This window comes from Cinclus cinclus, chromosome 18, assembly GCF_963662255.1.
Source record: "Cinclus cinclus chromosome 18, bCinCin1.1, whole genome shotgun sequence".
Classification (NCBI taxonomy): Eukaryota; Metazoa; Chordata; class Aves; order Passeriformes; family Cinclidae; genus Cinclus; species Cinclus cinclus.
Genome location: NC_085063.1, coordinates 6,659,666 through 6,673,746, shown reverse-complemented (window position 1 = coordinate 6,673,746; position 14,081 = coordinate 6,659,666). Strand labels below are relative to the sequence as shown.

General features: G+C 51.3%; 1 protein-coding gene across 1 annotated transcript; it reads left to right on the top strand.

The window, feature by feature from the left end:
- Positions 1 to 655: 655 nt before the first annotated feature.
- PABPC1L (poly(A) binding protein cytoplasmic 1 like) lies at positions 656 to 10,914 on the top strand. Its single transcript, XM_062504937.1, has 15 exons — positions 656 to 848; positions 1,543 to 1,736; positions 2,192 to 2,307; positions 3,035 to 3,174; positions 3,933 to 4,027; positions 4,254 to 4,391; positions 4,875 to 4,970; positions 5,701 to 5,967; positions 6,463 to 6,553; positions 6,828 to 7,022; positions 7,926 to 8,062; positions 8,393 to 8,486; positions 9,288 to 9,418; positions 10,205 to 10,294; positions 10,789 to 10,914. The coding sequence occupies exons 1-14, from the start codon at positions 656 to 658 to the stop codon at positions 10,286 to 10,288; spliced, it is 1,971 nt and encodes a 656-aa protein (XP_062360921.1). The 3' UTR covers positions 10,289 to 10,294; positions 10,789 to 10,914.
- Positions 10,915 to 14,081: the final 3,167 nt, after the last annotated feature.

Below are 14,081 nucleotides of genomic sequence, written 5' to 3'. Positions count from 1 at the left end.
GCCAGGGGTCTCAGTCAGTGACTGTTCCCTTCATGCAGAACTTTATACTCAGCTGAAGCCAGGCAAAGACTGAGCATCAACTTGCCTGCTCTGGGAACAGTGGTCAACAAGTTGAGAAACTGGGAATAGGTGGCTCAAACCCCGTGTCTGCCTTGTTAGAGGTGGGGTTGTTTGCACGGAGTGGTGTGGGCTGCAGTTCTGTTCCCTGGGCATCAGCGCAAACTCCTGAGGTCTGCTCTGGCTGGAGAGAGACACTGAGGAGCTAAAATGGAAGTCTCTGGCAGAGAAGGGCTGTTTACCTTCTGAGAAGTTGAACTCAAATTTATTTCTCTTGAGGTTTGAGTGTTTGAAGGAGTAAATTTCTGTGTGTGTGGTGTGTCCCACTGCATCCTTCTGGAGTGTGCAGGGGCTGTGAGGTGCAGATCACCCTAGCTCATCTTTTGCACCAAAATTATGTCCTGGAAAGTTTGGGGATTGCAGCTTCCTTGGGATATTCCTGTTCCTAATGCTGCTGGTGGGAAGGGCATTGCTTCAACTTGTGCTGCTGCAGTGGGGCCAGCCCCAGTGTGGGTCTGTGGTTGCTGCAGACCACCTGAAACCTATGCCCTGCAGCCTTGGGTCTGTCTCCTTCTGCAGCTGAGCTCTGTGGGTGACCATGAATGCCAGTGGTCCTGGCTATCCCTTAGCCTCTCTCTATGTGGGAGACCTGCACCCAGATGTGACCGAAGCCATGCTCTATGAGAAGTTCTCCCCTGTTGGGCCCATCATGTCCATCCGGGTGTGTCGGGACGTGGCCACGCGCCGGTCGCTGGGCTATGCCTACATCAACTTCCAGCAGCCCGTGGATGGTATGTGCCCTGTAACACAGCTCCCAGGAGCTACCTCACAGTGGGGATTTGGGTGGGCAAGTGATGGAGTGGAGCAGTTGTCTGAGTGACTGCATCACTGCTGGGGCATGGTTCTAACTAATCTGCTCTCTGATGGTGACCCATCCTGCTTCCATCTCTTCTTAAGGTCTGGGAAAGGATGCAGCTGCTAGGCTCTGGTGAGGGGTTGAAGGTGACTTGCAAGAGTTGCCCCCCCTCTTTTTCCTCCGTCAGAGAAGGGACCCAAAACCCATTCTGCCCTCCCTCCAGGGTACCCAGCTCTACCCACTGTCTCACAGTGTAAAGTGAGGCCACTCTCCTGGCAGGCATTGCCATGACACAGCACTGTAATTGAAAGGTGTTCAAAGCTGAACTGAGGCTGTGGTGATGGGAAGATGTTGATTTAGTTGCCCTAAAGACCAAAATCCTTTAAAAAATTAGCTGGGCATCTGCCAGACTGGAGCCTGAAGTGAAATAGTTGGTCCTTGGGAGTCAGACATGCTTTGGAGAGAAAAAAAGTAATTAGTCAAAGAGTGGTGTGGCTGGAGGGGTGGGGAGGTAGAGCTGCCTATCACATTTAAGTTAACAAGCCCCTGTCCCTGATTCCTGTGCCCATTTTAGCTGCTGCAAGATGTGAGAGAGATCTGTCTCTTACTCTCCTCCCCTTCTTTGGCAGCTGAGCGAGCCCTGGACACCATGAACTTCGAGGTGATCAAAGGCCGACCCATCCGCATCATGTGGTCCCAACGGGACCCCAGGCTCAGGAAATCAGGGGTTGGAAACGTCTTCATCAAGAATCTGGATGACTCCATTGATAACAAAGCCCTGTATGACACATTCTCTACTTTTGGAAACATCCTGTCATGCAAGGTAGGTGTGCCCAGGGCCCTGCAGGAGAGGACTTGCTGCAGAGCTGCCCTCACTCTTGGAAACATGCTTCAGCCAGCTGGAATTTTTTCTCATTTCACCTCCCACAACATCTCCTTTAAATTCCCAGCTGCTTTGAAGCCAAAAGGCCTTGTTATGTTTCCCTTCAGAATGGGAAGTCTTGTCCCAGTTCAGTGCGTGTGGGTCTTGTGGAGACACAAGTTCCTGGGTATCATATAAAGCAGCATGGATCTGGTCCTGGTACTGCCCAGCTCCCTGACCTGCTGCCAACACCCCAACAGAGCTCAGCTGCAGTGGGAGCAGGATGTCAGGGAGGAAAAATGTCCCTGGAAAATGTGGATGGGTTTTCCTGCAATGCACTCATGTACAAACAAGGAAAAAAGTGTCTCTTTTCTTTGCCCCTTGTGCCGTGTTTGTGCCCCTACCTGTGTTTGTAGGTGGTTTGTGATGAAAATGGATCCCGTGGCTATGGCTTTGTCCACTTTGAGACACATGAGGCAGCAACTCGGGCCATTAAGACCATGAATGGGATGTTGCTCAATGACAAGAAGGTGTAAGTGCCAGAGAGAGGAGTCTGGGCTCTGCACCTGGCTCTGCTCCTCCCTTGCCTTGGTCCACTATTGGCAGCAAAAGCATGACCTGCTCACACATCCCCTTCTTGCTGCTCTCTGTTCTTCCCTTTTCCATCCCTGCTGGGCACGGCAGCTCTGCTGCTCTCTGGGAGAGTGAGTCACTTGTGGTAGGTGCTGGTGGAAGTGTGACAGTGGTTTGGAGCTGTTCCCAGGTGGTGGGGAAGGAGTCCAGCCCTAGCCTGGGTTTTATCGCTGGGGCAGTGCCCACAAAGTGGAGTTGGTCCTTGATCTGATCTTGGCGGTTGCCATCAGATAATCTGGGCAGGAAGAGGTTTTGTTGTTGTTGCTGTCTCTGCTTGCATTGCATCACCTCACTCTCTACATCCCACAGAGGCAAGAGATGCCCAGAGTGTTTGAGAATGCTTTGGAGAAAGAATGCTGACACTTGGTGGTGTCTTTTGTGGTGGTGGCATCCTCTGAAGTCTTTTGATGTCTTCTGGGTGACACATCCCTACTTCTGGCAGTGACAAGGGGAAGTTTGGGTGTGTGCACACCAGAGTGGGATATGCTGAGGTTGCTGTATGTGACGCTTGTGGGTGAGCAAAGCATGGGATCTCTCTTGGCCTGTACTGAGACAGGTGTGCCTGGGTCCATCTTCCCTCTGCGGGGGACATGCAGAGTTTGAGGCCCATCCCTTTGTTCCCACAGGTTTGTTGGACACTTCAAATCTCACAAAGAGCGCGAGGCGGAGGTTGGGGCTAGGGCAATAGAATTCACCAATGTCTACATCAAAAACTTTGGGGATGACATGGATGATGACAGACTCCGGGAAATATTCTCAGAATTTGGTGAGTGCAGTTGATGAAATATCCTCGTGTCTGATAAACTGGAGTTGGGGCAACTGAAAAGGAAGTTGGAGGACTGCTTGGCTCAAATAGTAAGCCCCTTTTCTCAATGAGATGTGACTTGTTTAAACATCCCCCACATGAAAGGACTGCAGTCACTTCATTTGTCAGGATGTTACATGTGCTTTCCTGCTGTGACAGAGGATAACTTGTACTTGGTGCTATCTTGGAAAAAAAGAATATTTTTCTTTCTTGGAGAGTTTTATTTAAATTTTCTTGTTACCAGCGTGCTGTCTAGTTACAGGAACCCTGGGAATAAGAATTGTTGAGTCTGAATTTAAAGAAAACAGGCTTTTCAGTTTAGTCCACTACTGGAGGATGGCTCTTGTGATGGGTTTTAGTGTTGTACCAACCCATGGGCAATACTGTCCATGTCATCCCAGGTAATTTGTGGCTATCCTTCATGCAAACCCAATCTACGTGCTCATGTGTAGAGATGAGATTTTCTAGCCAGAGGAATTCACTGAAGTGGCTGGAGAGGCTGAAGAGCCCAGGGCAGTGAGCAGCACCATGGGCTGGGGGGATCAGTCACCAAACCTCACAGCCTGCTGTCCCTGCCTCATGGGGATCCCGTTGCCTGTCCTCGTGCTGAGCTCCTCCCTGCTGCCGTGGCTGTCCAGTCTCCTCGTTGGGCTGCTCTCTCATGGTGGCTCCCAGCATAGTGGGCACCCCTCAGACTGTGCTTCCCTTGTTTCCTGCAGGGAAGATGTTGAGTGTCAAGGTCATGACAGACAGCAGCGGCCGCTCAAAGGGCTTTGGATTTGTCAACTTTGAGAAGCACGAAGAAGCCCAGAAGGCAAGAGGCTCCTCGCTGCCCATCTCTCCCCTGAGACTGTTACCTGGTGATGTTCCCACCTCTCCTCGGGAGAACCTCACCAGCTCTGTGTTTGTCTGGGAGCTGGTGCTGGGTACCAGGATGGGCAGGACCTGGCGAGGGGGAGCGGGTCTCTGCTTGTGGTGGGTGATGAGCAGAGCTGGCCACGGGCTTCCTGCTGAGCTGAGAGCCCTTCCCTCCCTGGCAGGCGGTGGCTGACATGAACGGGAAGGAGATCAACGGGAGGGTGCTGTACGTGGGCCGTGCCCAGAAGCGGCTGGAGCGCCAGAGTGAGCTCAAGAGGAAGTTTGAGCAGATGAAGCAGGAGCGGGTGAGCAGGTACCAGGTAAGGGGAGAGCAGGGTGATCCATCCTGCAGGTCTGCAACAGGGACACTCTCAGTTTGGGAATGGCACAGAGCTCTGTAGATCAGCATGGTGGGTAACTCCTGCAAATTGGGGTCCAGTTACTGCCTGGGAGTGTCCTGGGAAGGAAGATCAGGAAAGAGGAGAGAGATTTAAACCCAGGATGATGTTGGGAAGTGGACAAATGGGTCTGTTCATTTCCAGAATTAGTCTGAAAATGAGACAGCTTCATGAGGTTCATCAGGTTCACAGTGATGGTGGAGGTGCCCTCTTCACTTGGGGTGTTTGTACTTAAAGTGGAGTTGATGCACAATCCTGGCCTCTCTCCATGTCACTGCTCCTGCAGGGGATGGATCTGTGGGATGTCCCACCCTCCAGTTCAGCTGCTGGTGAAATATGCATCCAGTGTGACAAACTGCTGTAAACTCTGGGTTCCTAACCTGCTTTTCTTTCACCTGTGTGCAGGGGGTCAACCTGTATGTGAAGAACTTGGATGATGGGATAGATGACGAGAGGCTGAGGAAGGAGTTCTCTCCCTATGGCACCATCACCAGTGCCAAGGTGAGGGACTGGGGCTGCCACTGGAGCTCCTGGAGTCAGTACACCAGTGCACTCAGCCCTTGGAGATAGATAAGGATTATCATCCTGTTGAATTACACTTCCCTGTTGACAGCTGGTATCTCCAGCCAGGTGTAAGGGACATGCTCACATTGTCCTTAGGAGCAAATATGTTATAACTTTGAGTTGCCCCAGCCCTGGTGAAGTGCCAGGTATGGGACCTTAGAGCTGCAACATTCTGAATATTGCCCAGCTGCTCTGTGATACTGGTACAAATTAAAATGACCCACAAGCCACCTCTCTTGGGACAGTGGGGTGACACCATGGACGTGTCACTTGTTTCACTAGAACGGGTGTCAGGGTTCTCTGGAAGGCAGCATATAAAGGATGGTCTGGCTTTAAAGTCAGCTACCTGTAATCTGCCAGGAAGAGATGCTGCCTGGCCCTTGTCAGGGCCCAGTGTCCCACTGATCCCCTCCCCTTGCTAGCTCCTGCAGTGTTTAGCACCAGAGCATTTCTTGTCCATATGCCCTGTGAGGTTGAGTTGCAGATTCCCCCCAGATGATCACAGGCTCCCAACTGAAAGAGAGATACAGTTCCATCCTCCCCACCCTGGGTGTGGGGGCTGAAATGGGGTGCCTGTGGCTGGATCCCACACGCACCCTCTGTGTTATGTGTTGTGGATGCTGCAGCGATCTGTGGACTTAGCTGTCTTGTTCTAATCCTATTTCAGGTGATGACAGAGGGTGGCCGCAGCAAAGGGTTTGGGTTTGTATGTTTTTCCTCCCCAGAAGAGGCTACCAAGGCCGTGACAGAAATGAACGGGCGGATTGTCAGTACAAAGCCTCTCTACGTGGCACTCGCTCAAAGGAAAGAGGAGCGGAAAGCAATCCTCACCAACCAGTACATACAGAGATTGGCCACCATGAGAGCCCTGCCTGGCCCTCTCCTGGGCTCTTTCCAGACTCCTTCAGGGTACCTTGTACCCCCTGTGCCTCAGGTGGGTCCTGCTCTCCAGTGGCAGCCTTGCACAGGGTCCCAAGCCTGCTCTGCAGCAGGGTGGCAGTCTGGCTGAGAAGCAGAGATTGGGCTGTGCAGATCTGGGCACACCCTGTGGAACTGGTGGGATCTGCTTGGACTTCCATGGGAGCATCAGGGTGGGGTGCAGGTGCTCCAGGAAATGGGCTGGGCATTTCGTAGTTACAGCTGCTCCTTAGAGAAAGGAAGCAAGGAGGAGTTTGGTGGGAAGGATGTGAGCATGGAGAGCAAGGGAGAAGGGTTACAGAGGTGCAGGAGCTCCTGAGAAGGAGTTAAGTAGAGCTGCTGGAGGACATGCTGTGACAGCAGGGCTGGAGGTTGGTCTTCAAAGTGCCCTGGCACCCTGCAGAGCATGGTTTTGGCTTGTCTGTGTGCACCAGCCACCAAGAGGCTCTGGGTTAGTTCTGGCTCAGCTCAGCTCCCCAATCATGTTGGATCATATGTTCTTCTTCCCCAGCCACAAACCAGAGGTGCCTTCTACGGCCCCAGTTCTGTGGTCCCTGTCCGCCCTGCCACTCGCTGGAGTGCGCAGCCCTCCTGGCCTCCATGTGAGTCTGCCTGTCTGTCCCTGGGGCTCTTGGCACCAGTTGGGCTCAGCTGGAGACTGAGGGTCTTTAATAGCAGCACCGAATGTGTAACCATGGGGGTTTATCTTGGAAAAGTGTGCAGGGTCATGGTGATGGGCACTGGGAGGTGAGGTGGTGGCAGTGACACCAGAGGTGAGGTGCTCCTGAACTGTCCCTAGCCACAGTCGCTCCCTCCGTGCTTCCTTCTATGCCTCTGCCACCAAGAAGCTTCACAATGTGTGTTCTCTCTGTACAGCAGTGTATCCTGAAGCCACCCCCATCCTGAGGGCTGCCATGCCACCCCGGCGCCTGCTGTCCAACATCAGCACCACGAGACAGGCCTCCACACAGGTGCCCCGTGTGCCCCCCCAGGCCCAGAGAGTGGGTGAGTCAGGGAAGGACCTCCACAATACCCAGTTGGGACCCTGTCGTGGTGGCAAGGGTGCTTACTGTGAGCTCAGGTCTCCTTGAGGATAGGTTGGTTTGTGGGGTTGCTCATGGAGGAGTCTGGTGTGATGGAGTTGGAGCAGTGCCTGTAGGAACTAAATGTAACTTTTGGGGAAGGTTGGGATCTTTCAGCTAATGGGATAGGTCTCTGATATGCAGGTTGGTCTTTTCGGTGGCTACACCTTGAATGTGATCCTTAAAGCAGATGGTGATGCAGCCACAGTACCTGGGCTTAGTGCTTGGACAAAGGCAGAGGGTGGGAAAGGATGCCTGGGAAAGAGAAGGGGATCTTACAGGCTCTGGATGAACGGCTGCCAGTGCCAAGCCTCATGGTAGATGGGTTTGGAGCTGAGAACCAAGCCTTGATGGAAATCCCCAGTGCCTGGCTGTGCTGAGGCTGGCCCTGGGGTGTCCCTTCCACATGTGACCATCTGGGACAGTGACTGCCTACAGCCTTCCCATCTTCATGAGATTTTGCCTGAAGTTATCTTTGGCACTGGGTGTCTAACTGCTGAAGTGAGCAGTGGGACTGGGAGGGCTGGCTGTGGCTTGTCCCCTCTCCTTTTGCTGTTGCACTCTCATTTCTCTGCCTTCACCTCCCCTCCTCAGTGCTGTTCCCATTCTCTGGCTGCTGATGCAGATGGGTTTCTGGAGGAGACATGACAAGGTGTGAGTGCCTTTGCCAGCTCTCCTGCCCTCTGCACAGCATCAGACCACTCCACCCCAAGGGTGGCAGTGCCCTGCCTGTACTGGGGAAGCTGCCTTTGACCTGGAGGCTGATTTGAGCAGATGTAGGACTTTTTAGGCCCTCCAAACAAGCACACTCCCCTTGTGGCTTCTTCAGCCCCCTTGGCATAGGCATGCATTTAAGGACCCCCTCCTCAGAAGTGTTCTTGCCCCATTGCAGCCGACATTGGGACGCAGACAGTCAGCACCCGGGTGCCCTCGTCTGCCCTGCCACGGGGTGCCCAGCAGTACAAGTACTCTTCATCTGCCAGGAACATGCAGCCCATGCGGCACATGCCACCTGTGGTGGCCCCACAGGTAGGTGCTCTGCAGCCACCAAAATGTGACATTCCTGGTGCTGCTCTGGGATAAGGTGACTGCTGACCCCCCAGGATCCCCATGGCTCTGTGAGTGGTGTTGTAGGGACATTTTTCAGGGGCTTTTGGGGTGCTATGGATCCAGTAGCCACATAGCTCTAATGCTTGACTGCTGCTTTTCTGGAGGCTGGTGTTTTAGAAGCAGACAATGGTAGCATCCTGGAAGGCTGAAATGCCCCACTGTGGTTGGTATCAAGCACTATTCCTGCAAGCCAGGTAACTCCCATCCCTTCCAGCCTTTGATTGCTCTTCTTCCCTGTTTTTCCTCCAGGTGGGAGAACCTGCTGTGCATATCCAGGGGCAGGAGCCACTGACAGCATCCTTGCTTGCAGCAGCCCCTCCTCAGGAGCAGAAGCAAATGATTGGTGGGTGCCACAGCTGCTCTGCTGGAGCAGGTCCAGCTGCAGGGCCCTGGGGGATGTGGGCTGGCATGCAGCAGCACAAACTTAACTGATGGGAAAAGCTGTAAGGCTTGGTGGAGTTGCTCTGATATTATGCTGCTTTAAGGAAATAATAATAAATTCAGTCTGTGTTGTCACTGGAGGGGAGCAATAAAACCACTCCCTGTCTGTGTGAGTTGCCTGGCAGTGAGAGAGTGTCTGGTGAAGCTTTGCAGAGAGGCAGAGATCCATCCACCCATGCCTGTGCTGCCAGGCCATGACAGGGCATTTGCAATCTCCTGAGCTCTGAACCATCCTGTCCTGCTGCTCGTGGGCACTGGTGAACAGCTTGGTGGCCATAGGGGTTAAGGTCAGCTGTGCCACACAGCCTTTGGGTTTCAGGTGTTCTGTGGTGGAGCAGGCAGTGCCCTGGTGTGAGACAGCATCACTTGGCCTGGCCAAAACACAGCCGGTCACAGACCAGCTCTCTCCTCCCTAGGAGGAAACTGCTGCTGCAGAAACTAGTGCTTTCACCTGTGCACAGGTGGGCAGATGTGCACAGCTCCACTGCCCTGTGCCCACTGTAGGTGCCTGCTGCTGACGGCACCCAGCAGCTTCCTGTTGCTGTGATGTGCTGGAGTAGCCTTGCTTGTGAGCAGTGGTTTTTCCACCACCATCACCACACTTGTATCTCATTTCAGTTGAGAAGGCAGGAGGGTTTGCAGCGGGGTTGAAAATGCTGGAAGGCTTGCATAATGCTCATGTCCTCACTGGTGTTCGGGGCAGGTGAACGCCTCTACCCCCTGATCCATGTGATGCATCCCTCACTGGCTGCCAAGATCACAGGGATGCTGCTGGAGATTGACAACTCTGAGCTGCTGCTGCTCCTGGAGTCCCCAGACTCCCTGCGCTCCAAGGTAGGAGGGACTCAGTGCCCAAACCACCCCTTTCCAAAGGGCTGATTCCTTGCAGCAGCAAGGAAAGGTGTGCAGAGCCCAGGACATTGATCACTGTAGGGAGAGCAAGTAGCTGCTGTTTTTATTTTCAATGAAAAAGGAGCCCCAGGTTGATGTCACCACACCCAGTGCCTGAATGTCTGCCTGTCTTCAGCAAAAGGAGAAGCTGGAAGCAGCTCCCTGAAAGCACAGGCTAAGCCTGAGGGTAGTTTGGAGGTGATTGGGAAGCAAGAGGGGAAAGCAGGGTGCTATCTCTACATAGAAGCAGCCAGAAAGATGCCCTTTCCTCAGACAAACTGCTGCCTCTCTGCAGTATTTCTTCAGTTTCCTTCTTAATTCTGGTGAATATTTAGCTTTGGTTCCCACCAAAATAGTTGGAGTGAATTGACTGCATATTTTTGTTGCTCCTTGAAGACAGGAGCCACTTTCACCCTTCCACTGCTGGTTTTTTTGAGGAGCCTGGGCACTGCTGGGTGGTGTCAGGTAGTTTCACCTTTGAAATCTGACTTCTGTCTAGCAAGTTCTGACTTGTTAATAAAGGTGAGATGCCCAGAATTTCCCTTGGTAAGAGACAGAAAGGTTCTTTGGGCTGATCAGTCTCCTGCAGAAGCAGCAGGTCGGGATTTTGTAAATTCAAGTCCTGTACCTTTTGAAAGTGGGTCTGTGTGGAGGCCACATTGGGACCCTGGTGCAGAGCAGTTTTACACATGAGCAACTCAACTTGTCCCCCTTGTGCTCTGTTGCAAGATCGAGGAAGCAGTCACCCTTCTCCAGGCACACCAGACCACGGAGACACCCCACGAGGGCAGTGCTGGGGCGTTCCTGCAGTGACTCCAGGTGGGTGCTGGGACCGTGGTGTGCTCAAAGTCTCTGCTTTCTGACTCTGAAACTGGGGATTGCGTTTCTCATCCAGGCCAAGCAGGGTATAGTAAGCAATATCAGTGTCCTTGACTGCAAAATTCCATTTCTTAAATTGCATCCTCAATTTTCTGGACTTAGTTGTACCGCAGAGACCTGTGTGGATTCTTTCTATGTTCATGAGGGAAATGACTGTGCTACCAGAAAGGAATATAGGAAAGGTCCTTGCTTTTCTGTAGGTCTAGTGGAGAACAGCACAATCTTTCCTGGGAATTCCCAGTGCTGGCCCCACTGCTGAGGCTGGCATAGACAGGCTAACAAAGCACTTCAGACTATATGTACCCCTTTGAAGATATTTATGATATCAAAGTAACTGTGTGTAACTGTGTTAATCCAAGTTCAGGTCGATTTCATCTTTTTTGCATGCAACTCTTCCTTTAGCAGACTTCAGACTTCCTCTTCCTTCCTTGCAGACTATGGGACTGAGAGCAAGCCCTGAGAATGTTGCTGTTGAAGAACAGGAGCAGGAACCCCACCATGCTGTTGGAATCATGCCTGCACAATGACCCTGGCTTGTCTACAAATGCCCCATCCTATTGTCAGTGTGTATTGTAACCCCTGTAGAATTGTTTCTTCCTGCACCTGTAAAAATCCTCACATTAAATTTCTTCTCATCACTGAAAGCACCTTGTGAAATGTGGTGTGGAACCCAGCCTGGGTCAGTTGCCCAGGAAATGAGTGCTGATGAATCATCATTTTAGTGAATTTATTGGGTTCTGCAGTTTTATTTGTTCATGTAGCAGGCACTAATAAAGAACTGCCATTTCCACCCCCACAAAGGAGTTAGTTCCCTAGGCAGGAAGACAGCCAATACTTTGCTTCTTGCAGGTGGAAAGATGAACTCGGGCTGCAGTAATTAGTGATTGAAGTTCGTGGTGCTGGCGGGGTGTCAGTCTGGAGAAATGACAGAAGGGACATACAGGATTATACATGAACAAATTGCCAACCCACGGGCTCCTCTAATACTTTGATTCCCTAGGAGGATACATTTAAGCAAAACAGGATGGATTGCTGCTGTTCTCCTTTTGTAATGAACCTTGTATACTTGCAGTTATGGCCTCGAGTGTCTCCTGGTGACCACAGGGTCTGTCTATGTCTCTGTGGTGCACAAGATCAGCTTTCTAAGGTACTGTGGAGTAGCTGTAAATCAAAACCTGTGCCTCCAATGTGTGTCTCTGACCAGAGGTTCTAAGGGGTCACTGAAGAGCCTGTGAGCATTCATGACTGCAATGTGTCCCACAGGGACAATTCCTGCTTGCGGGGGGAGCTGGGACCTGTTATTGCTGTGTTGTGCTCCTTATGTTGCTGTCATCACCCTGCCCTTCATCCTCTGCTCTTCCTAGTTAGGAAAGGAATTTCAGTCCCTAGAGACTCCTCTGTACTGGAGGCTGGTGATGCACTGACCTCACTTGACTGCTTCCTCGAGCTGGCAGGAGCACACCTCCACCAGCACCACCCACCTTCTTTTTGTGCAGCTTGTGCTGGTTTTGCTGTCTCAATCTTCCTTCTGTGCTGTATCATACTCACTTCAGTTCCCTGCTGAGTCACCCCTCCTACCTCTTGTTTTCCTTCCAGCATTTTAATAGAACCATTTACACATCTGCTCCTGCACGGTGTCTGCTTTGTTCCACTGGCGTTTTTCACTGGGGCTTTTCATCGTTCCTTTTTCTCACCTTCATTTCACTACTTCTTCCTCTGACCTCCTTAAATATTTATTTTCCTCTTAGTCGATGCTTCAGCCTGAACTGTTCATTGTTTAGATATCATCTCCTCAGTGAGATGCTTATAGAGGACTTTAATTCGCTTAATATACAGGACCCTAATTTGTTATTTGTCTCAAAATGTCACAGCCTGGAAGGCTTTCTGCTTTGTCTCTAGAGGAAAAACATGTATTTGCAGGAGTGTAATGCATGTAAGAGAGCTGGAATGGAGCTGCACAGGTAATCTTCATTCTGCTCTTGTTTAGCTTGGCTGCAGCCTTTTTTCAGGTGTGACAGGGCAGTTCAGGTGTGCCTGTGACAGCACCTTCAGTGCCAGAGGGCTGCACTGGGTGAGTCCTCTTTAAAACCAGAGGGAATGTAAAGTGGGGCCCAGAACATGGGGCTATCAGAATAGTCTCTGAAAGGATGTGAAGAAGAATGAGAGGTTTTAAAATCATGATCAGCAAAGGTGAAGCTGGCACTTGGATCCCTGATGATACTAGAAATTATTCAGAGTAGCTCCCTGGCTGCAGTCCTTGGTGAAGTCTGAGCCTTCAGGGAGTTGAGGCAGCAATGCAACTGAGTCTGGAGGCTCTGGTCTGGAACAGCTGCTTTTTCTGAATGGGGCAGATGAAGGTGTGTCCCTGTGACAAACCCTGTTGCCCTGCTGCCAGCACTACCTTTGCCCACCTGGGAAGTGTCCTGCACAGACAACAGCACCTCAGCAGGAGCAGAAGTGACCCTGAGCTGGCAGTAGTGTCTTATTGCAAGATCTTTGTGCAACAGGTGCTATTGCTGGGGAAATCTTTGGTATCAGGCACAAAACTGCTGTTTTGAGGGGAAGGAGATGGTGACTGCTGCTGCTTAGAGGTGCTGTCATGAGCTGCTGCTGAACACTGCAGCTATCTGCTGCTCAGGTGACAGCAGGGCTGCCAAGAGGATAGCTCTTAATCAAGTGAAGGCAGTCCTACTCCTGGATTCTGTGACCTTTCTCTGCTTCTCTGTGTACTGCTGTGTGCTTCCCCACCCTGAAATCCATCACACCTGCTAAGAGCTTGGGCAAGGGCTGGCTGTGGGATCAATGGAGCTGCCCTGCTTAGAAGCAGGAATGGAGTGAATGGAGCAATTTGTGCCCCTCAGGGAGGACTTGTTCCAAGCCCTGGCCCATTATGGCTGATGGAGTACAGCCCTGGGACTTACAAAAAGCTGTTTAAGGTCAGGATAAGGTAAAAAATTTTTCTCTTCAATTGCATTAGAGGGATTGCTCTCTAAATTCAATTCAGCAGGGTACCTGCCTGAAAACACTGCTGGGAGAGGCAAGGTAGGAAACAAATATTTTTGAACCCTGACCAAGGGTTAACTTCTGCCTCCTGGTCTGTATTATGAATTGGATCAGGTCTAGCATTGCTCAGCATCTTATGAGCTGAGGCAGAGTGCAAGGCTGAGCAATGGTTGAATACCCAGAAGCAGTGCTGTGCTTTCCTTGGCATGCCTTTCACAGGCCCAGTGTCTCTGGAGCTGTAGGCTTCCTGGTTTTTCTGAACTCTGACTTTAATGGTCACTATGAGCTGAGGCCCTGTCTGAAAGAGCAAGGCACTGTGCAGTGCTTGAAGTCCTCTGACAAACAGAGGGGACAGTATGAAGTGGTTAAACAAGTGTTTCCCTTCCCCTATTCCATCCATCACAAAGAAACACAGTGCTAGAGTGAAAATAACATGGCTTTAATGAGAATGGGTTTTAACAGCTCACAAAGTAACTCCAAGTATCTCTTTATCTACTATTTAAAATCGGTGCCATCAATACCAGATCAGGAGAAATTCAAACATGCACTGAAGTAATAAGCCAGACCTCAGCTGGGGTGTTACTGCATATTTTCCACCCTGTAACACTCCATAGCAACTGCTCCAAAAGGCACAGAGGAGCTAAAGTGTGGGGGTTTTTTTTGTTTTTTGTCTTTTTAAAAAAACAAACCATTGCAAAATTCCCAAGCACCCAAAATATTTAAG

Excerpts from the sequence above, each read along its gene's own strand:
- PABPC1L (XM_062504937.1), top strand. The coding sequence starts at position 656 with ATGAATGCCAGTGGTCCTGGCTATCCCTTAGCCTCTCTCTATGTGGGA. Across the intron at positions 849-1,542 it reads CTTCCAGCAGCCCGTGGATG|CTGAGCGAGCCCTGGACACC; the intron begins GTATGTGCCCTG and ends CTTCTTTGGCAG. Across the intron at positions 7,023-7,925 it reads TGGTGGCAAGGGTGCTTACT|CCGACATTGGGACGCAGACA; the intron begins GTGAGCTCAGGT and ends GCCCCATTGCAG.